General features: G+C 36.2%; 1 protein-coding gene across 5 annotated transcripts in view; it reads left to right on the top strand.

Annotated features, from left to right (window-relative positions):
* SMG1 (SMG1 nonsense mediated mRNA decay associated PI3K related kinase) overlaps positions 1 to 23,960 on the top strand; it is a 115,127-nt gene that overhangs the window by 35,514 nt on the left and 55,653 nt on the right. For 3 of the 5 annotated variants that reach the window (XM_059693293.1, XM_059693294.1, XM_059693296.1), the window contains 20 exons: positions 1,105 to 1,241; positions 2,186 to 2,244; positions 4,901 to 5,114; positions 7,321 to 7,446; positions 7,855 to 7,927; positions 9,062 to 9,159; positions 11,161 to 11,334; positions 13,077 to 13,301; positions 15,081 to 15,182; positions 15,831 to 16,100; positions 17,573 to 17,703; positions 17,866 to 18,027; positions 18,623 to 18,741; positions 19,198 to 19,285; positions 19,375 to 19,476; positions 19,901 to 20,041; positions 20,594 to 20,793; positions 21,412 to 21,608; positions 21,753 to 21,914; positions 22,988 to 23,142. In XM_059693293.1, coding sequence (XP_059549276.1) covers positions 1,105 to 1,241; positions 2,186 to 2,244; positions 4,901 to 5,114; positions 7,321 to 7,446; positions 7,855 to 7,927; positions 9,062 to 9,159; positions 11,161 to 11,334; positions 13,077 to 13,301; positions 15,081 to 15,182; positions 15,831 to 16,100; positions 17,573 to 17,703; positions 17,866 to 18,027; positions 18,623 to 18,741; positions 19,198 to 19,285; positions 19,375 to 19,476; positions 19,901 to 20,041; positions 20,594 to 20,793; positions 21,412 to 21,608; positions 21,753 to 21,914; positions 22,988 to 23,142 — 2,935 coding nt within the window. Of the gene's footprint in view, positions 1 to 1,104; positions 1,242 to 2,185; positions 2,245 to 4,900; positions 5,115 to 7,320; positions 7,447 to 7,854; positions 7,928 to 9,061; positions 9,160 to 11,160; positions 11,335 to 13,076; positions 13,302 to 15,080; positions 15,183 to 15,830; positions 16,101 to 17,355; positions 17,436 to 17,572; positions 17,704 to 17,865; positions 18,028 to 18,622; positions 18,742 to 19,197; positions 19,286 to 19,374; positions 19,477 to 19,900; positions 20,042 to 20,593; positions 20,794 to 21,411; positions 21,609 to 21,752; positions 21,915 to 22,987; positions 23,143 to 23,960 lie in introns of those variants that run through there. The other 2 variants (XM_059693295.1, XM_059693297.1) reach the window with 2 other exon arrangements.

Genomic DNA, 23,960 nt, shown 5'->3' with positions numbered 1-23,960 from the left:
ATAGAATCTAGGTTTCCAGTCTGGTATCCTAATGACATATTCTGTATTCATCCTTACTGAAATATTCAATGGGCTAGGGATTTCAGAAATTCTTATTTCTTGTCTCATATGTTGTAATTTATTGTAGTTTTTCTTTTGTGCCTTAGAACTGAAACTGTCAGACCCTTTGATATGGTTTGTTAATGTACATTGGTTAATTATGATAAATAGCACAGCTGAAACTTCAAAAGAAAATTTTAGTATTTAAATGCATCTTTATTATTGTCAAACATTTATTTGAGCATTCCCACTTGTCCTTGTCATTAAAAAGTAAAGGGAAGAAAGTTTCTGATTTGCCACTTTCTGACTGGCAGCATACCTTGCACATAGTAGGTAATAGTGAAACATGATTTCAATTCATCAAAACTTTGTGCTAGGAAAATGTTCATAATGTGAACAAGTGGCTCTGAGCCTCCCAGTGGGATACCTAGGTGAGAAATAGAAGCATATAGCCTGTATTCTCCCTGTTTGAGAATTTACCCCTAACCTATTGAAGTTTTTACCATACCCATGCTCTTTACTTGGAAGTTGAAATCAGTTTGGAACAGATCTGAAGAAAACAATTTCTAACCCTTTTTTAAAATCTTTAAAGTCTTACCCAGTCTTCTAATCTTATTTTAACAGAATTCTCAGCTAATCCTCTAGAACAGCGGTTCTCAACCTGTGGGTCGCGAACCGTTTGGTGCTCGAATGACCCTTTCACAGGGGTTGCTTAAGACCATCCTGCATATCAGATATTTACATTACGATTCATAACAGTAGCAACATTACAGTTATGAAGTAGCAACGAAAATAATTTTATGGTTGGGTCACAACATGAAGAACTGTATTTAAAGGGCCAGAAGGTTGAGAACCACTGCTCTAGAATGAGGTTTTTCTCTTCTGAGGGTCTGTCATGTTCACAGCTGTCTGCTGGGGCTTGGTTTATATAGTGATGAGCAAAAGTGTGATGGGACCTGCTTTCATTGTCCAGCGTACTATAATTTTTTATGTACTTTAAAATATTTGGGATATAATTCTACACTTATTTATACTTGATGGATAACAAAATGTTTATATTCACAGAGCGATCGATGTCTTACTCTGATGAGTCTCGACTGTCGAATCTTCTTCGGAGGATCACCCGGGAAGACGACAGAGACCGAAGACTGACTACTGTAAAGCAATTGAAGGAATTTATTCAGCAACCAGAAAATAAACTGGTAAGTATAGCGTGCTTGGAAATGTTGGTAATTTTTGTGTTTCCATAATAAACTAGGTAAATGCTATCCAGAGTGGTTTAAGAAGGGAAAAGGCTTGCTTCTAAGGAGCAATAACAGGGATTTCTTATTCCAGATAAATTTGGCCTGTATTATGATGATCTAGCATTTAATGCTCCTATTCTGTAATTTATCTATCATTGTTGGATCCACATTGGTTCTGCAGTAAAGTGCTTTTAATACATGTATTGTGTTGTCCTCCAATTTTTTTCTGTGTTTCAGAACAGAATATCTGTTGTTTTTCATATGTGAAATTGGGGTAGGGGTTACATATTTTGTTCATGGGTAAGTTTGGTCTGGTGACCAGGACCAAAGAAATGGAAAAATTCTTTCAAGGACAAAATGTAAGAGCAGTTACATATTTCTCTCTACCTCAAGTAATTCTCCTAATGTTAAATTAAGAATTTGATATGAAGTAAGAGAAAAATTAATGAGAAATTGTATGATGAATCAAATAATATTTGATTCAAAGCAAGCTTCTCCCCCAATCCCCAAATTTTATTATGAAAAATTATAAATATACAGAAAATTGAAAGAATTTTATAGTAAACATCATATGCCCATCATCTAAATTCTGTCATTAACATTTTACCATATTGCTTTATTATATACTCATCTCTCCCCACCAATTCATTTTAAAAAAATGCATTTCAGAGTAAATTAAACAAGCCTTTTGAGTTTTTTACCCCCATTGATGATCATGGCTCTGTCTTATATGGATAAATTTTTTTCATAGTCTGAAAAGAAACTTGTAATATTCCTGAAATATGCTAATTGGGGACTGTGAGCTGTTGTCCAATTCTAATTTGGAAGGGGACACAAGAAAAAGTACACAATGTTATTCTTAAATGTACAGGAATTTGAAGTTTTTATAATTTTTTTTTAAGGTACTGGTTAAACAATTGGATAATATCTTGACTGCTGTACATGATGTGCTTAATGAAAGGTAAGTAACAATGGTTAAATTTAAAATGTAAGGTATATTTTTTTGAAATCATTAAAAAATAAACAAGATAAACCCATTGGTTTCATTTATGAACATCTGTTTAATGTTTCACTGGATTCTCTTGTCATCTTTATCTGTGTTAAGGTATTTATATGTTAATAACCATTGACTGACTACAAATGGAATACTTGAAAGGGAATATAATTTTTTAAAAATTTGTTAACATAACTGAATAATTGAGGATTGACATATAGAGTGACATAAGTTCTTAATGCAGGCATGAATGAATGAATGAATGCAATTAACGTTTATAAACTAGAGAATTTTGAAATTGCTTAGAGAGTAAAGGTGAAATGGATCTTCCTTTTTTGGGCAGCTCAAACCTAGTCTATGAGGCTACTTGGGGTTCTCCAAAGGTATGCAATCATTTATTTGTATGGTGGCTTCCAAAGAATTGCAGTATTGGAAAGCACCCACAATTTTTTCAGCAGGTCATGAACCTTACTGTTTTATTTTATACTAGGGGCCCGGTGCACGAAATTCGTGCACTGGGTGTGTGTGTGTGGGGGTGAGTGTCCCTCAGCCCAGCCTGCCCCCTCTCACATACTGGGAGCCCTCAGGCGTTGACCCCCATCACCCTCCAATCGCAGGATCGGCCCCTTGCCCAGGCCTGACAGCGGGGACCCGCAGCTGCAGCGGCCCCACGATCGTGGGCTTCGCTTTAGGCCCAGGCAAGGGACCCCTAGCTCCCGGGACTGCCAGCTTCGACTGTGCCCAGCTCCCATCGCTGGCTCCACCCCTACTTCCTGCTCTCACTGGCCAGGGCGGAAAAGGCGCCTGATTCTCCGATCATGGCTGGGGGGCAGGGCAAAGGCGGCCCCGGGGCCGCCTTTGCCCTGCCCCCCAGCTCTTAGCTCCCCCCTGGGTTTCCGATCACTGTCAGTGGCAGGGGGCTTCTTCCTGCTTTCCCTTTCGCCTCCCTGCATTGTGCCTACATATGCAAATTAACCGCCATCCTGTTGGCAGTTAACTGCCAATCAGAGTTGGCAGTTAACTGCCAATCTTAGTTGGCAGTTAATTTGCATATAGCCCTGATTAGCCAATGAAAAGGGTAGCTCGTACGCCAATTACCATTTTTCTCTTTTATTAGTGTTGATAGTTACCTATTATACTTAAATGAGTGTTGTTATTCTTATAAGTTTATTATGTTTAACTTAGGAATTTCCTATTTTTATAGCCCTTACATAGTGAACATTATATAGTATATATTTACTAGGGGCCCGGTGCACGAAACTCGTGCACTGGGTGTGTGTGGGGAGGGGAGTGTCCCTCAGCCCAGCCTGCCCCCTCTCACATACTGGGAACCCTCAGGCGTTGACCCCCATCACCCTCCAATCGCAGGATCGGCCCCTTGCCCAGGCCTGACGCCTCCGCCAGAGGTGTCAGGCTTGGACAGGGGACCCCCATCTCCCCCCTATCACTGGCTCTGGCCCCCGCCCAGGCCTGAGGCCTCTGGCCCAGGAATCATGCCTGGGCAGGGGACCCCCATCTCCCTCTGATCGCTTGCTCCACCCCCCGCCCAAGCCTGACGCCTCTGACCCAGGCTTCAGGCCTGGGCAAGGGGACCATCATATCCCCCCAATCCCCGGCTCAGCCCCCCGCCCAGGCCTGATGCCTCGGCCAGAGGAGTTGACCCTCATCACCCTCCGATCACCAATCACCGGATTGGCCCCTTGACCAGGCCTGAGGCCTCCGGCAGAGGTGTCAGGCCTGGGCAGGGGACCCCCAGCTCCCCGCAGTTGCAGGCTCCGCCCCTGCCTCTGCAGGATGCCTCTGGCTGAGGCGTCTGGCCCAGGCAGCAGGGACCCGCAGCTGCAGCGGCCCCATGATCGCGGGCTCCGCTTTAGGCCCAGGCAAGGGACCCCTAGCTCCCGGGACTGCCAGCTTCGACCATGCCCAGCTCCCATCGCTGGCTCCACCCCTACTTCCTGCTATCACTGGCCAGGGCGGAAAAGGCGCCTGATTCTCCGATCATGGCTGGGGGGCAGGGCAAAGGCGGCCGCCTTTGCCCTGCCCCCCAGCTCTTAGCTCCCCCCTGGGTTTCCGATCACTGTCAGTGGCAGGGGGCTTCTTCCTGCTTTCCCTTTCGCCTCCCTGCATTGTGCCTACATATGCAAATTAACCGCCATCTTGTTGGCAGTTAACTGCCAATCTTAGTTGGCAGTTAATTTGCATATAGCCCTGATTAGCCAATGAAAAGGGTATCGTCGTACGCCAATTACCATTTTTCTCTTTTATTAGATAGGATAGTGTGTTTTATCTAATCATTTGTTGCTGCCTTTTTCTGTGAATCATTTAGTGAAGCTGGAGATGGAATTGAAAGCATGAATTTTAGTATTTTTTGGTTTTTCCTTACTGTTTGTAAGTAATTGAATCTGTAAAAGAAAGTCCAGTGTCTAATTAAGGTGCTTTTGGGTACTGGAGGATAGAGAGAATAGAGAATAAAGTGAATAAAATCTCAACCTTTCATGTAGTTTGAATAGAATTTTTTTAAAAATCATTTAAGACATTCTTTTGTAAGATATTGTCATTCTTATCATCTTTGAAAGCTTAAGCTTTTTGTATATTTTGTTTTTTTGCATTAAAATAAATACAGTAGCAAATTGCTTCAGGAATTGAGACAAGAAGGCGCTTGCTGTCTTGGCCTTCTTTGTGCTTCTCTGAGCTATGAGGCTGAGAAGATCTTCAAATGGATTTTTAGCAAATTTAGCTCATCTGCAAAAGATGAAGTTAAACTCCTCTACTTATGTGCCACCTACAAAGCACTAGAGACTGTAGGAGAAAAGAAAGCCTTTTCATCTGTAATGCAGGTAAGATTGGGGTAAAGGGGTGTTTGATGATGTGCTTGGAAAGAAAATTGTCTTTAATACATGTCCTACGAAGGGGAGCTGGAAAAAAGGAAATTTAGAATAGAGCTATCTACTGATAGTAAATGTGATATAAGTAAAATTCCTCTTTTTGAATTTGAGTAAAGGACACACATTAAAGATAGCCTTAAAATAAGTTAGGTTTCCCACTCCCCACCCCTCTGCTTTTTAGAAGCTTTCCTTTGAATTTGTTTAGTACTAGAATTATTTGCAGGTTTTAAAATAGGAACTTCATGGAATAGGAGGGGCTTCACATTTTTTTGAGGGAGACAAAGAAGTATGAACATCACAAGTCATACTAGGCTTTTTTAGGTTTGATAATATGTCAAATATTCTTATTCCAAGTGATGTAAAATAATTGTGTATAAATTAATATCAGTCCTACTTTATTCTGCCTTTTTAAAGGATGCATTTTTTTCCCTTGATTATAGAGGTCATGAAGAAAATTTTTGAAAAGATTAGAAAATTATCTGTAACTAAACAGCATAACACCAAAAAGGCTTATCCTATTTGTTTGTTTGTTTGTTTGTTTTAATTGATTTCAGAGAGATAGGGAAATGGAGAGAGAGATAGAAACATCGGTGATGAGAGAGAATCATGGATCTGCTGCCTCCTGCACACCCCCCAGTGGGGATCAAGCCTGCAACCCGGCGTGTGCCCTGACTGGGAATCTAACTAACCTCCTGGTTCATAGGTCCATGTTCAACCACTGAGCCACGCTGGCCAGGCTATCGTATATAGTTTTTATATTATGAACTTTCCCCAAATTATTTATTTTGAAACTTTTAAAGTCCACAGGAAACTTCAGTATAGTGAACACTATACATCCTTTACTTAGATTTGTCACTTATTAACATTTTGCTACAGTTATTTTATTTTTATACATACACATATACTTTTTTGCTGAGTCATTGGAAAATAAATTACACATATTATGACAATTTACCCCATAATGCTTTGACATGTATCTCCTAAGAATAAGGCTATTCTTATGTAACAAAACTATAATTAATTTTATTACATAATACAACCTATATTCAGATTTCTACAGTTACCTCTGAGATGTCTTTTATATCTTTTGTCTTACCCGACCCAGAATCTCATCAAGATTCATGCGTTGTGTTTGGTTTGTGCCTCTTTAATCTTTCTCAGAACAGTTCTTTGTAACTTTTTGTCCCCCTTATTTTGTAGAATGATCTACTTTCTGGGCTTGTCTGATTATTTCTTTCTGATTAGATTTAGTTTAGACATTTTGGTCACCAATACTTCATAGAAAGTTTATACTTACTATTGCATCACACCAGTAGGCACATAACTTCAAGTTGTCTTATTCTCTGAGATGAAGAGTTTGATTACCTGGTTGAGATGAAGACTACTAGGTCTTTCCATTGTGAAGGTTTATTTTTCTCCCTTTGATTAATCTGGGCATGATGTTTTGAGACCTCCCGGGTATCCTGTTTTTTGGTAATATTTCAATGATTTTTAGCATCCATTCATGTTCTGTCTATAGATTATATAACATTGGCAGTTGCATAATGTTTGTTTTCTAATTCTAGCATTTCTATATTTATAACATTCTTTTGTAAAGACAAGCTTTCATTTTTTGGGGAAAAAAGTGGCTTTAAATAGCTTCAAAATATTCTATGAGTAGTATGCCATCTATTTATTTAAAAGAAATATGTAGTGATAATATGAGCCTGTAAGTCACTCATGAATTGGGGCCATGTTAATCTCTAAGTCATTCCAGTTTGAAGCATGTATTAATATTTTCAAGCATAAATTGCTCTCTTTTTTTTAATTAGAAAGTAATTGTGGTATTTTTTAAATGTTCCTATGCACATACTAGTTTTTGTATTTGAAATGTAATCACATCAATGCATTAAAGAGAGCACTTAGGAATAATGTAAATAGACATTACTTAGAAATAATTTTAACAGACATCAAAGAGGAGAAAACAGTATTTGTTTCCAGCCTAATACCTTAGTGGAATGAAATGTTTTCAACTTTTTTTGAGCTAAAACTATAGAACTTATTTTCTTTGGTATTATAGTCAGATTTGGATACAGTCACTATTAAATAATGAACCTAATTTGCTTGTTTTCTTCCTGTTTTGTTGAATGTTCATGGCTTGCAATTTTTTTTTTTTTAGCTTGTAATGACCAGCCTGCAGTCCATTCTTGAAAATGTGGATACACCAGAATTACTTTGCAAATGTGTTAAGTGCATTCTTTTGGTAGCTCGATGCTACCCTCATATTTTCAGCACTAACTTTAGGGTGAGTATCCCAATCCCCTCTTTTCTGATGATGGAGTGAGAGATTGATTGCATGTATAAGGACTTGGGAACTCAAGTAGAATACAAAGTTTCTGCTCCTTTGAGTATAATTAAGTGATATTCAAGGATCCAGGATTGAATGGTGCAGCATTAATGTTTTTATAAGAAAATACTATCTATTTTCTGACACTCATGCCCTAAGATATTTAAAGAAAAATAATATTTTATCAGTGTCATAAACAAAGTTCCATTTTCCTCTGGCTGCCCTCTCCCTTTTTCAGTTTAAATGTCAAGTAGGTAGACAGTAGATGTCCTTTCTAGGGCCACTTACTCTGAAATCATCCACAAGTGCAATAGTAGTAAGACCTTAAATTTAAATTGCTTGGTGCCCTTCTCTGTTTCCATCCAGGATACGGTTGATATATTAGTTGGATGGCATATAGATCATACTCAGAAACCTTCGCTCACACAGCAGGTGTCTGGTAAGTGGTGCAGCATATACCAATTATGTAACTATTGTGGGAAGGAGCACTGATCCCTCAAAGACCAGCTATTGTTTCATAGATACAGTTTGGCTATTATAAATGAATATTACTTGTTAGGTAAATTTAGCTTTTTAAAAGAAAATTGTGTACTTTGTAGTAGATAGGGAGAGTCCAAGTAGAGATTATAATGCTCCAGTAAGAAATTGAAAGGACTTAACTAAATCCTTTGTGGCATGTGCTGGTAGGAGGGGATATAATAGTGGTCATATCCTGAAATATAGAACAGAAGGTCCTAGATATTTGTGACTTATGTTGTTGTTGTTTTTTTTTAATTAAAACACACACACAAACATGGATTAATTTAGAAAATTGTCATAAATGATAAAGAAAAAATTTTTTTGAGTTTAAGTGAATGACTAGCAAGACTCACTTGGGCACTTTAGCCCATTCTAAATGCTATAGTTTCTCTTATTTGGTGCAGTAAAATTTTGAAAATAAGATGTGCAGGTGAATCTGGTTCTGTGTCATTTATTCTGGGGAAATCAGTGCATACCTTTGGTGGCTAGCTGTGGCCCTAGGATAAATAACCAGGCAGGTTGTTGGTAGGTTGTGGCATTTTCGTCTAAGCCAGTGATGGTGAACCTATATGACACGTGTGTCAGAGGTGACACGCGAACTCATTTTTTTGGTTGATTTTTCTTTGTTAAATGGCATTTAAATATATAAAATGAATATCAAAAATATAAGTCTTTGTTTTACTATGGTTGCAAATATCAAAAAATTTCTATATGTGACACGGCACCAGAGTTAAGTTAGGGTTTTTCAAAATGCTGACACGCCGAGCTCAAAAGGTTCGCCATCACTGGTCTAAGCCATGTGTATAGTGACAATATGGTTATTAAATCTGCTGAAAAATAAGGACGTGAGATACATATTCTGGAGAACATTTATTTTTGCAGCATTTAAAAGATGTTGGTTAATCATGGTTAGCATGCTTAATAGTTAGTAGTCCTGGTTTTGTGATACAGGTCGTGTTTTAAGAGTTGGAAAGTTGAAAACCAGAAAATAAGGCTCTCAAATATATTTTTTATTTGGATTTTTTTTTTTTAAACTTTCTTATATGATTCCTAGGGTGGTTGCAGAGTCTGGAGCCATTTTGGGTAGCTGATCTTGCTTTTTCTACTACTCTTCTTGGTCAGTTTCTAGAGGATATGGAGGCATATGCTGAGGTGAGTATAGACAAAGTTATTTCCTAAAATTTTGGTTAAAAACAAAAAAACATTAACCAGTGTCACCCCAGTAAATTCAATAAAAAGGAAAAAAATAAATTGCTACCAAAACAAAAAAATCTTAAAGTGCTATATTTATTTTAAAATAAGTCAGACCACCTGACATTTGAACAGGAATTATAGGACCATTGTCAATGTATTATTTTTCTTAGATGAGTTTTTAAGTTACCAACAGAATTACTGAAAAGACTGAAAGAAAAATTGTAGGCCTGATTTTGCAAAGCTTGAAATCATCTTGGTAGCTGGTAGCTTTCTGAAGACATTTTCTGTAGTTCACTCTTATTTTTTATTAACTAAAAGAGACTTAAAAAGTGAGGTGAGGCCTGGCTGGTGTGGCTCATTTGATTGGAGCGTTGTCCTGTGCACTGAAGGGTCACTGGTTTGATTCCCAGTTGAGCAAGTACTCAGGTTGTGTGTTCTTCCCTGGTGGGGGTATGTATGAGAAACCGATTGATCTTTCTCTCTTCTCTAAAATCAGTAAAAACATATCCTCTGGTGAGGATTTAAAAAAAAAAAAAAAGTGAGGTGAATTGTTGAAAGTATAAAAGCCCCTGAAGACTTTCCTCTTACATGATTGTAGATTGTAGATTATACTTTGGAGGACAAGACTTGGTTTCTTCCACCAACTTTTGCAGCTGTACAAGTGCTTGTAGCAGTTTTAAGGGTGCTGCTGAAGTCTGTTACTGGTTCTTGGCTTTCCTGGCCCTACTGTTACGGCTTAAACCTGCTGTTATTTGACTGAATCTTTCTGGGTTTCTTCCCTACTCAGATCTACAATAATTCTTGTTTGGTATTCAAGCTACCATTAAGATTTAGCTTCATATTTTTGTTATACCTTGGCTACTCCTAGCCAATAAGAATTCACTGCATTTTTTAAAAATATTTTTTTAATTGATTTCAGAAAAGAAGAGGGAGGGAGCAAGAGATAGAAACATCAATGATGAGAGAGAATCATTGACTGGCTGCCTCCTGCAAGTCCTACACTGGGGGTCAAGTCCGCAACCCCAGGCATATGCCCTGACCAGGAATCAAACCGAGACTTCCTGGTTCATTCGTTGACACTCAACCACTGAGCCATGCTGGGCAGGCAAGAATTCACTACTTTTAATGTCACCAGTCTACTTGCCCCCTTTCAGAGAAAAGCTAGGGAATATTTTGTTTCCACATGTTTCTTTGCCCCCCATACATTGGAAGTCTTTGTTCCTCTCCCACCTTTCAAGCTGATCTGCCTCTCTGAAGCCACTTATTCTAGTTTGCAGAAATTCATCCCTTTAATATCCATAAAATCTAATTCTCTTTCATTATGTGATTGTTTAATTATCAGTAGTGCTATATTGGTTCTAGTATCCCATTTTTTACTAATCTTTTCCTTTTGAATATATCTTATTTCTGCAACTAGATTATAAATCTGGGAATCAGATTTTATACTTTTTACCTCCCTCCCCCCACCCCTCCTCCTGCTCCTCCTCCTCCTCCTTTTATTCCTCTCTCCCCCTCCCCCCTTCTCTCTCTCTCTCTCTCTCTCTCTCTCTCTCTCTCTCTCTCTCTCTCTCTCGTGTGTGTGTGTGTGTGTGTGTGTGTGTGTGTGTGTGCGCGCATGCATAATGTTGGTGTGGGGTACTTATTATTTAGTTGAGTATTTTGAATACCTGGAATGAGATTTTACCAAAAAACAATTTAGGAATGGCAACAGTTTTGGCTTCATTTATACCAACATAAAACTATAATATATGTACTACAATTTATTTTTTATCAATACCTATCTGAATTGGTACAGAGGTTATTTCCTTAATCTACTGAGGTTAATATTGGCCTATTTAATTAGAAGTAAAATCTACTTTTACAACTAGATTCATGTTTCCTTTTCTCATACCTCTTTATTTGTAAAAATCTACTATAAAGTGTCTTACTTAAATAAGAATGCTGTGAATTCATTTCTAGGACCTCAGCCATGTGGCCTCTGGGGAGTCAGTGGATGAAGACATACCTCCTCCTTCAGTGTCATTACCAAAGCTGGCAGCTCTTCTCAGGGTATTTAGTACTGTGGTGAGGAGCATTGGGGAACGCTTCAGCCCAATTCGGGGTCCTCCAATTACTGAGGCATATGTAACAGATGTAAGTGTCTTTAGGAGTTCTAATTATTATTCAAGAATAAAATTGTTTTGTATTATAAATGCTTCTGTTTACCTGGTATTCTGTTATTAACCCTTAATTTATTTAGCATGTATGTATTTGGCTGCTTTCTTAAATAGCCAGGAAAGTTGGGAATTCTACTATATTCCATCCTACTCCTACTTCCTCCTTTCTCCCCATGAAAAAAAGGTCACTGTGAATTTTAAAATGTCCATGAACTTTTCTATTAGGAGATCCTTCATTGATCCCATTTATTCTTGGTTTTGAACATATATTAAAATTTTTTGTTTTTTAATAATTATTATTTTACTTTTAAATTACTGAGTCTCCTTTTAGTTTTCAACATACTAAAAATAGCACACTATAGAGAAAGCCTCAAAAAATAATTTTCTGTGAGTATGACAGGATGAAACGACTTGATAGGCTGACATCAAAGGATATAAAGATATAAGGACTTAAAATGTGTAGAAATCTGAGGCCAGTTATAAGATTGCCACACTTCTGCAGCCCCCAATATCAGCTGCACTGTATAATGTCTGGTGAGTGGGTCAGCATAATAGACATAAGACATGAACCCCATCATTATACTCTACTTGAATAAGAAGGGAGAATTGTGTGATACAGCAAAAAAAATTAAATAATTAAAATTTTACTGTTTGGACAAAGCTCTAGTTTTTATGAGCATTTACTTTTGGTGAACATATTGCTAGATAAAATAGGACATTAATTATGTTTGTAATTCTTGGTAAGTTATTTGTGTATTTGAGCAGAAATGACTGATCTTGAAGATAATTAAAACGAGCATGTTGATAGTTTAAACCTGCTCAAAAATGGTTTAATCTTTGTTTCTTTGTAGCTATCTCAAAGAGGTGGTTTGATGACTACTTCAGTGTTGAAATATGTTAACTCATAAAAAACAAAAGGAATAGTATTCTAGGATAGTTATAGATTAAATGTATTATTTTATGAAGGTCTTTTAGGCCTTTTTAACCTATACATAGGTTTTAAAAACTTATGTGTAGTGGTTGTTGACTATTACAGAAATATTTTAGAGCTATCTTTGTGTCAATGTGTTGTTTTTCCCCCCAAAGTTATTCTTATTAGAAATTTAGTACATTAATATTGATTATTATAGTGGGGGTTTTGATTGGAAACTACACGATTTTCATAATCTTCATGTAGGTATCATATGCTATGAATGAGAATACTTTTCTTTCAAAAGAGACCATCAGTACGTGAACTTTCATAAGCTAAAGGTGACTTAAATGTTCCATTTTAAAAGGGTCTCTAGGAATTCTAAGTATTGGTATTGATTGTCCAAAGCCCAGATACTAAATTACAAAAAGTTATTCTCATGGCAGATTATTCCAATGCTGTTAATACTGTTCTAAGTTCTGGTGTGTTTTCATGATTATAAAGATTCTGAACTTCAGCCATTTAGTGATATTGGGTGCATAGGAAGCTGGTAGAATGGAAATAGAGGATGGCAAATTCCATTTCCTGTCACAATAGTACTATAGAATTTTTTGGGCAAGATCATTTTTGTGTATTGTACTAAAGATACCCTTATTATTATTCAATCTCTGAGAACTAGAATATTAAGAGACTACTGACAAGGCAGGCAGTTCATTTTCAGTTGAAACTTCATTAAATAGAAAATATTTTTTTGCTCTGTGGAAGCATGTGAATTTTTTTAAAAAGCTGCTTGTTTTCCCCATTTGCAGGTTCTATACAGAGTAATGAGATGTGTGACGGCTGCAAATCAAGTGTTTTTTTCTGAGGCTGTGTTGACAGCTGCTAATGAGTGTGTTGGTGTTTTGCTCGGCAGCTTGGATCCTAGCATGACTATACATTGTGACATGGTCATTACATATGGATTAGATCAACTGGAGAATTGCCAGACTTGTGGCACAGATTATATCATCTCAGTCTTGAATTTACTCACATTGGTATGTGAATTCTTTTTTGTTGCTTTTTAATATGTTTTGGTGTATTTAGGCCCTAAAATTTAAATTGATATGGTTGTTTGGGGGCTATTTTGAGCATATTAGTCTTATTTATATAATCTACTTTGCTTTTGCCCCTAGTATCTATTTACTTTTGGTGTTTGATGGCTCATCTCAGTAGATATATTCCTTTTTTTTTTTTTTTTTTTATGAAACATCATCCTTCACATGAGATTATCTATAATATCTTGATAAATACTATATAAGAGAAGGTACTTGGTAGCTATTTTGAAAGACCTTGGTATGTTTTGTTTCCCATATGAAACTTATAGTTTTAATTGTTAACCATAAATATTCCCCTTAACCTTTTATTATTAACTAGAAGCCTGTTGCACGAAGATTCGTGCAATAGGCCTTCCTTCCCCTGGCTGCCCGCACCGGGTTTCCTCCAGCACCCAGGACCCAGGCCTTTGGTCTGGCCACAGCGGAGAAGCCAAGCCTCTTCAGTCTTCAGTCTGGCTGGAGCCTTCCATCTTCGCTCCATGCCTGCATATGCAAATTAACCGCCATCTTTGTTGGGTTAATTTGCATACGCATCTGATTGGCTGGTGGGTGTAGCAGAGTGACACCAATTTGCATGTTTCTCTTTTATTAGTGTAGATAATATAATGAATTTCTACATACTTAACACTACTTACTTTCTGTCATTAGAAACACATGGCCCATCTAGTTTCATCTAGGCCTTTGACTTCCCCCTCTTCCTTGCTGTCCCTCCATCCCCAACTGAATTATTTTAAAAGCAAATTCTAGATGATATTTTGCTGAACACGTCTACCACAGCTGCACTTCCCTTTGCCAGTGTAAAAAAAAAAAGTTTTAATGTTAAATTGAAATTTAAAGTATAGGAGATACAGCCTTGGCTGGTATGGCTCAGTTGGTTGAGCATTGGCCCATGAACCAAGAGATCGTTGGTTCGATTCCTGGTCAGGGCACAGGCCTGGGTGTGGCCTCTATCCCCAGTAGAGGGAAGTGCAGGAGGCAGCCCATCAATGTTTCTCTCTCCCTCTCGCCCTTCCTCTCTCTCTTAAAATTAATTTTAAAAAATTTTTGTGTTTTTTTTTTAATGTATACCATTGCCTGGCTGGTGTTGCTCAGTGGTTGAGCATTAAGTTATGAACCAGGAAGTTATGGTTTGATTCCCGTTCAGGGCTTATGCCCGGGTTGTGGGCTCAATCCCCAGTAGCGGGTGTGCAGGAGGCAGCTGATCAGTGATTCTTTCATTGATGTTTCTATCTATCTCTCCCTCTCCCTTCCTCTCTGAAATCAATAAAAATATATTTTTAAAAATGTATAGCATAGCTAGATATAGATATATTATATGGTATTTTTTATTTTTTTAATAAATGGATTGTTTTTCAGAGCAGTTTTTGGTTTACAGAAAATTTACTAACTAAATTTTATAGTTTAGGGTTCACTCTACATTCTGTGGGTTTTGACAAATGTGTAGTGCCATATATTTACCATTATAATATCATATAGAATAGTTTCACTGCTCTAAAAAATCCCATGTGCTCCACCTACTCCTCTCTTCTTCCTTCCTCTTAAGACCCCAACAACCACTGACATTTTTACTGTCTCCAGGGTTTTGTCATCTACAGAGTTGGAATCGTATAGTATATAACCTTTTCAGATTGGCTCCTTTCACTTAACAGTATGCATTTAAGGTTCCTCAATGTCATTTTGTGACTTGATAGCTCGTTTCTTTTTATTTTATTCACTTAGATTGTTGAACAGATAAATACAAAACTACCATCATCATTTGTAGAAAAATTGTTTGTACCATCATCCAAACTACTGTTTTTGCGTTATCATAAAGAAAAAGAGGTAAGTAATATGTTCATAATTACTCCTTTTAATTTAGGTCATTAAAGAGTTTGGTTAATCTTGTTTATAGGCTATATAAATGAATTGACAAATATTTGATTTAGAATATAGTGATTATAATGATTGTTTTAACTTGGTATTTGTAGATTACAGTGCTATATACCTTGATGAATGATTGCCAGATATTCTTTTTAGATTTTCATTAGTTTTCATTAAATTGGTTGAGAACTATTGTGTATAACATACATAAAACTCCATTATTACTTTCTCAATTGACTCCATATCTAAACCACTATACACTTTCTAAGTAGATGTAGTGAAACCAATCTTAATAAATTCTGTTTGTATATGTGCTTTGACACTGGCTGTTTTTTTTAAAATGTCCTTTTAAGAAATTTCATATGGCCAGTTTTAATTTAGAATTTCCTTTCTATATAGTAAAGACTTATTACAAAGAAACTTACTGAAGTGTGTAGGTTCCCAAAAGGTTGGGTTTTTTTGAAATTAAGATCTTTAGTGTTCTGTATAGTAAATTTACCAATCTTAAATTGATTTGCATCATCACCATGTGTGGATAGTAATTTTCTATATAATTATAGAAGATTTGTTTTCCGTTGAATCATTACTTTCCTAAATTCTCTTTTTCAGGTTGTTGCTGCAGCCCATGCTGTTTATCAAGCAGTGCTCAGCCTGAAGAATATTCCTGTTTTGGAGACTGCCTATAAATTAATTTTGGGAGAAATGACTTGTGCCCTAAACAATCTGCTACATAGTCTACAACTTCCTGATGCCTGTTCTGAAATAAAGCACGAGGCTTTTAAGAATCATGTATTCAATGTAGACAATGCAAAATTTGTAGTTATATTTGACCTCAGTGCCCTGACTACAATTGGAAATGCCAAAAATTCACTAATTGGGGTGAGTCTCTACTGGTAATCACTTTGTTTATCTACATTGAATTCTCTTCTCATTGCATATTTATGAATTTCATTTACTGTCATGTTAGTGCATCTACAGAATCCCTATGGAACAAATGGCCATATTTAGGACATGCCTGAATAATTTAAATTAACAGGAATATTTTTTTGCCATATTTTTAGCTCGCCTTCCTTTTCTTGACAACTTCTTGATAAGATTTCTAAAATATTTGTTATATTTCATAGAAAACTTTTTTTTATGAATTTCTCCCATTTACTTTAACATGCTTATAGAAAAGTTGTCAACATTTTCCACAGCTCAAATTTATATAGTTCTTTTGTGTGCAGCCCTTTCCTCCCTTGGTACTTTTCTCCTCCTCTTGACTAAAATCAGTGCTTACATATGGCCTCACTTTTTGGCTACTTTTTAGGAATATATAAGATTTCTTTGGAGAAAGAATAACAGTTTCTTTCCTTTTAGTAATGTGAAGTGACCCTGTTTTTTCTTTGTAATTATTGCTACAGTTTATATATTTTTTCTAGTGGACCTTGCAGGATTGAAAAACATTATTTCTAATAAAGAGTAATGGCATATAACTAAGATTATGCTTTCTAAGAGAAGGGAGGGAAAAAAAATCAAGATTTGGATATTTATACTTGCATGCTGTTCATATTGTTAGGTCAGATTGCCTCATCTCTATCCTTCCATAGCTATTCCTTCCCTCACTGCCAGTTATGCCTTATGTTGGAAGGCTGCAGAAGACTCTTCCTTTCTTTACACTTTAAAAATTTGTTGTGTAATTCACATTGTATACAGATTTGAGGAGGTTTATGTCCTGCTCTCTGGGAACAAGGAGAAGGGGATAGAGCAGTCAGGTGGAATGGAGCATTTTAGCATGTAAAACGCTTAGGGTGGCAGTATGTTTTTTCTCAGTGGACAGGGCATTTTGCCATTTGCAATATATGAAAAATTGAGGAAATCCAGTGTATTACAGTAAAGGGTAGAGAGGGCTTTGTTTAGGCCAGGATCGGTAAACTACAGCCCATGGGCCAATTGTTTCCTCTTTGTAAAAAAAATCTTTATTGAAGCATAATTTACATACCATACAATTTCCATTTAAAATTTCAAGTCAATGAATTATAGTATATTCGCAGAATGCAACTATCACCAAACACCTGTTTTTGTAAAGAAAGTTCTATTGAAACACAGCCACTCATTTGTTTTGTCTATGTATGTCTTCTTACTCCATTGGCAGAATTGAAGGGTTAGACATTGCAATGGAAGTGTCATATGGCCCCAGAGTCTAAGATGTTTACTCTCTTATCTTCACAAAAGGTGTTTGCTAACCCCTTGTTCAGTGTATTAGATTATTTCCAAATTTAAATGTCATTTTAATTTTATAATATGTATAGACATATTTACCTTGGTACATGTATTGGATGAGTCAAACACTTTCTTTTGTACATCATCAGATGTGGGCGCTTTCTCCAACTGTCTTTGCACTCCTGAGTAAGAATCTGATGATTGTGCATGATGACCTGGCTGTTCACTTCCCTGCCATTCAGTATGCAGTGCTTTACACTTTATATTCTCATTGTACCAGGTACTGTATGTACAAATATTCTTAAGAAGAAAAAGTTTTTAAAGGGCTAGATAGGCCCTTTAAAGTACAGTTTTAAAAAAAATATGTGCTGATTTAACTTTGGAATTGCTTGTTTAAAAAAAAATTTAGAGATGAAAAGATGATCCAAACTTTGTCTTCCAGGCACGATCACTTTATATCTAGTAGTCTTAGTTCGTCATCCCCGTCTTTGTTTGATGGAGCCGTGATTAGTACTGTAACTACAGCTACAAAGAAACATTTCTCAATTATATTAAATCTCCTGGGAATATTGCTTAAGAAAGATAATCTTAACCAGGACACAAGGTAACCGAGTAATATTTTATGTTAACACTTCCTAACTTTTTATTTTTTAAAAATATATTTTTATGAATTTCAGAGAGGGGGAGAGAGAGAGAAAAACATCAATGATGACAGAGAATCATTGATGGGCTGCCTTCGGCACGCCCCCTACTGGGGATTGAGCCTGCAACCTGGGCATGTGCTCTGACCGAACCCAGGACCCTTCAGTCCGCAGGCCGGCGCTCTAGCCCCTTGAGCCAAACCGGCTAGGGCACTTTTTATTAATTTGACTTCATGATTTGAGAGTAAGGAATGAAAATATTTGAGTTGGGGTAGAGCAACTTCTTCATTATGAAGCACTTTAAAATTTGGTATTATTGTTTAATCTGGGATTTCTTATTCTTTTTCAAAAGAATTATGTGAACCCCAATATTTTATGGATAAATATATTTAGATTTTTTAAAGGCATGCAATTTTTGACAAAGGGATTTCTAAAATTTTAACTTCTGTTTCCTATTGCTTGAGATATTTTAAAAAACCACAAAATAAAACTAATGTAAGAAGAGGAGATATTTAACATTGATTTTGTCTTTCGTAATGTAATATCACTGTATTTCAGGAAACTGTTAATGACTTGGGCTTTGGAAGTGGCTGTTTTAATGAAGAAGTCTGAAACATATGCACCTTTATTCTCTCTTCCATCTTTCCATAAATTTTGCAAAGGCCTTTTAGCCAACAGTAAGTTTCTGTGCTTCTTTTAATTTTGTTAACACTTAACAAGGGATCATTGGTAATGGGAGAAAGATAGTCATTTAGTACTTCCATGTCCTGAAATGTATAATCCCCATTTTAGTGAGCGATGTATAATTTTTTTTCTTCATTCTTAATATGTCAAAAATAAGTAATTTTAGGTGTTTAAGTAGTTGTCACATTTTAAAACTTATGTGATGTTATGTTTCATGAACTTTTGAAATTTTCCTCAGAAAAACATTTGGGTAAAGACTAGCCACTTTACTAGTAAGTGGATTTTGTTGAACTATCATTTTCTCAAACGTTAGTGCCAGTGAGAATTCTAGGCAGGGGCAGAGCCTACTTCATAGTAGGCCCTCACTGTTGAATGTCAGAAAATTATGATATGCTGGCATAGAAATTCTTTTGGCAAGCTGAAAATAACTATCTTTTAATTTTTAATAGCTCTTGTCGAAGATGTGAATATCTGTCTGCAAGCATGCAGCAGTCTCCACGCATTGTCCTCTTCTTTGCCGGATGATCTTTTACAGAGGTATGGACTAAAGATCCTATCTTTTGACCCTAGCCCTAGTAACTTGGAAATATTGCCACACCTGTATCATCTGTTTCATTTTTTCATAGGTGTGTTGATGTTTGCCGTGTTCAGCTAGTCCACAGTGGGACTCGCATTCGACAAGCATTTGGAAAGCTGTTGAAGTCAATTCCTTTAGATGTTGTCCTGAGGTATAACAGTTTTGTTGGGGCAAAGACATTCCACTATATTTTTACTGCCTAACATAGTTTTGGAAAAGATAAGTCACCTATTAGTGAATTAATGTCATATCTTGTATGGCCCTTCTCAGTGATTGAAGGGAGATAAGCTCACGATAATTAGTGTAGAGTAATTCATGTAGTGCCAAAATGTGTTTCTTAGTATTTCAGTTACTTGCAAAAAACTAAACTGCGATCGTTTATTGTTTTGATTAAGTTAATTTGGGATGTTTAAGTACCAGAAATTTAATAGTTGTAATAGCATTCTGTGTTTTAAAGCCTCAATTTTATTTTTTTACTTACAAATTTAGTTATCAAAGAAATGGCCCATTTATAGTATGTACTAACCTTTTAACTAAACATTTTTCATGACAGTGACTTTATTTTCTGTTTACAGCAATAACAATCACACCGAAATTCAAGAAATTTCTTTAGCATTGAGAAGTCACATGAGTAAAGCACCGAGTAATACATTCCACCCACAAGATTTCTCTGATGTTATTAGTTTTATTTTATATGGGAACTCTCATAGAACAGGGTGAGATATTTCTTTGACTCTTTAACTGGGGAAAGTAACATATACTTGAATATCTTGGCCCTACGCCTACTTTTAAGGAGAAAATGTCAGGAGTGGTATAGAAAATGATATTATAAAATGGATTATTTTAGTTTTCAGTAGGAACCATTGCTTTGAAATTAGCATCTGAATAAAGAAAAATGGCCTTTGAAATTGAGAGATGAAATGTGGTTGACAGTTAACTGATCTAAACTTGTCATCAGTGCTTTGAGCAGGGTCTGGGGGAATAGACATTCTGGAGATGCTTAGTTGGAGAGAATGTTTTAGCCTGATAGCCAGGTTGTCTTTGAGCCTTTTACCCTAATCATCCATCCATACCATACTTCCATCCTGTTTTGACTGTAACAGACCTCTGCAAAATAAGAGGTGGGGGTATAATGCTTCTCAAACTTGCAGTTTTTGCCTTTTTGGATTAGGAAAAATTGTAGTTCCCTACTTCCATTCCCGTTGTAATTTTATTATTATTAAAATGAAGTTGTCATTGTCTGTTAAATATGAAACTACTTTTCCCAGGAAGGACAATTGGTTAGAAAGATTGTTCTATAGCTGCCAGAGACTGGATAAGCGTGACCAATCAACAATTCCCCGCAATCTTCTAAAGACAGATGCCGTCCTTTGGCAGTGGGCTATTTGGGAAGCAGCACAGTTCACTGTCCTTTCTAAGTTGAGAACACCACTGGGCAGAGCTCAAGATACCTTCCAGACAATTGAAGGTAATTGACTAGTTCTTTGGCAAACATTGTGATGTAAATACTTTCAAGCCTTATATTAAGAAATTTGTCTTTGTTAAAACAAAAATTTGAGAGTATGATATTTTTCCTTTTAAGTTTATTTTTTAGACTATTTTGTTAGAATAAGCTTTCATTGAATAATTGTGTTGGCAACAACATGGTTGTCTGTTTTTGTTTAAAAATTTAAGAGATTTGCCCTGGCTGGTTTGGCTCAGTGGATAGAGTTTCGGTCTGTTGTCTGAAGAGTCCCGGGTTTGATTCCAGTCAGGGGCACATGCCCCGGTTGTGGGCTCGATCCCCAGTTGGGGATGTGCAGGAGGCAGCTGATCAATGGTTCTCTCTCATCATTGATGTTTCTATCTCTCCCTCTCCCTTCCTCTCTGAAATCAATAAAAATATATTTTTAAAAACAGTTAAGGGATTTGTATGGAGAAAACACTTTTCCCCAAAAATGAAAATTATTTTATATTGAGAGTTTTGTTTTTAAATGATGGCTATACAGAGGAAACTTGATAAATGTGAATTTGTGAAATTATCTCCAAGTACTAATGCACTTTTTAAAGATTTCTTTTAAATATGGAATGTTGTCTTTGCTTTTAGGTATCATTAGAAGTCTCGCGGCTCACACATTAAATCCTGATCAAGATGTTAGTCAGTGGACAACTGCAGACAATGATGAAGGCCACAGTAGCAACCAGCTTAGACTTGTTCTTCTTCTGCAGTATTTGGAAAATTTGGAGAAGTTAATGTATAATGCATATGAGGGATGTGCTAATGCACTAACATCCCCTCCCAAGGTTGGTTTCAGTGGGCTAAGTGTTGTTCTGTAGCAGTTTCATGGTTAAACCTGGTGGTGGTGTGTAGAGCCGACTTCACAGTAGACTTATATATTTGTTGTATGTGTGTTTGAGACATTTGAACCTGTTCTTTTTATTCTAAAGGTCATTAGAACTTTTTTCTATACCAATCGTCAAACTTGTCAAGACTGGCTGACTCGGATTCGACTCTCCATCATGAGGGTTGGATTGTTGGCAGGTCAGCCTGCTGTGACAGTGAGACATGGCTTTGACTTGCTTTCAGAAATGAAGACAAATCTATCTCAGGTAAAGTGGTGTGTTTGTAGTTAATTTTAAATCTTTCGGATAGAAAAACTTGGGTTTAATTCCTTTGCTATTATTTAATTAATCCATGGGTAAAATAAATGAACACTTTTATTCATTTTCAAAGTTTTTGATCTAATGTTTCATAAAAGCAGTAACTTCCAAAGTCACTTATTCATATTTTTAGACTTAGAACATGTCAAAATATGCATTACTTATACATAAGGTTGGAACATTAAAGATAATTAATTCTAAGAAATTTGTCTATAGAAGAAATGATTTTTATAAGTTATAATGATAATAGTATAATGCATAGAAAAGTATATGTAAATTGTAATGTATGCAGAAGTATATATAATAATAATGTTGCAATGTATGGGAAAAGTGCTGGGTTTTAAGTGGGCTCAATAAGTGGGATCCAAATATAACAAATGTTTGCTAATGAAGGTAATGTCAGGTAATATTCAGAGACATGAAATTAATCATCTTTTGCCGAAACCGGTTTGGCTCAGTGGATAGAGCGTCGGCCTGCGGACTGAAAGGTCCCAGGTTCGATTCCGGTCAAGGGCATGTACCTGGGTTGCGGGCATATCCCCAGTAGGAGATGTGCAGGAGGCAGCTGATCGATGTTTCTCTCTCATCGATGTTTCTAACTCTCTATCTCTCTCCCTTCCTCTCTGTAAAAAATCAATAAAATATATTAAAAAAAATATATATATTTTTTTAAAAAAAGAAATTAATCATCTTTTAATTCATGCTTACATTTAATTTGGCTTTTATTTACTTCATGTGTTACTCCTACAGACGCTATAGTTTAAATATTGGGGAACTTTTTATTTTGTAAAGATTAACACCCATGTGCTATTAAGGTTCTGTCAGTCACCTTTTGTAGCTACATTATATATTAAATTTTAAGAATTATACCCTAAATATTGTAATATCATGGTTGTTAAAATAATTAAGTACATTTGACCTTAAATAGGCTTTGATTATGACAAGTAGTTGTAAATTAAGAAAAGATTTTGAATTTAATGGTATTGATGCCTGAGTTTAATTTTTCTGAGTGCCATTTTCAGGGGAATGAATTGGAAGTAACCATCATGATGGTGGTAGAAGCACTGTGTGAACTTCATTGTCCTGAAGCAATACAGGGAATTGCTGTCTGGTCATCTTCCATTGTTGGGAAAAATCTTCTTTGGATTAACTCAGTGGCCCAACAGGCTGAAGGGAGGTAAGTTGGAAGGAAGGAAATCGGTGATAGAATTTCTTTATGTTTAAATCATTTGTATTACTGGCTAACATTGTATTTAAATGCTAAAACAACTTTGATCAATTTTAGCAGTTGGAGCTTGCTTATAAATCATTTTACTAGGACACATCTTCATTCTGTCTTTAGTAGCAAAATTAAGTGTCTTTCTTATTTGTGAATTAATAAGAATTCTTTCTTAAAACAAGATCTGCCAATTATTTGGTTTATAAATGCTTTTGAACTTGATCCTTAATTAATAACCTTTCACATCAGTCTGGTGCAAACTATCCTTTATGGCTAGAGTAGTTGCTTATTAGCCCTGTACACTTAACATTCAGACTCATTCGATTTCTCTAGATAAATGAGAATGTACCATAATCTGTGTACATTGATGTAAGTTTTATCAAATCTGTAAAATGTAGGAAAAAAAATAAAAGAACTGTTCATAATTCCATCTCCTAATGGTAACTAGTTTTCGAGTATATGCCTTTTTGTTCTTTTTTCTTCTCATGTCGTTTTCTCCCCTCTACACAGAAATAGCAGTGTTTTTGCTGGCCACATGGTTTTGCTTTTTCCACTGAGCAATATTTTAAAAAGTACTTTGCCATGTTAAAATATTCTACAATATGATTTTTAACATCACAGTTATATTTATATGTGAATATACCCGAATTTAACATCCCTATTGTTGGGCAATAAGGTTGTTTCTGTTGTTTGTTTTTTACTACACCTTCATTTTTTTAAAAAATATATTTTTATTGATTTCAGAGAGGAAGGGAGAAGGAGAGAGAGATGGAAAC

Source organism: Myotis daubentonii, chromosome 4, assembly GCF_963259705.1.
Source record: "Myotis daubentonii chromosome 4, mMyoDau2.1, whole genome shotgun sequence".
NCBI lineage: Eukaryota > Metazoa > Chordata > Mammalia > Chiroptera > Vespertilionidae > Myotis > Myotis daubentonii.
The sequence above is the reverse complement of the archived record's forward strand: the minus strand, read 5'-3'. Positions and strand labels throughout refer to the sequence as shown.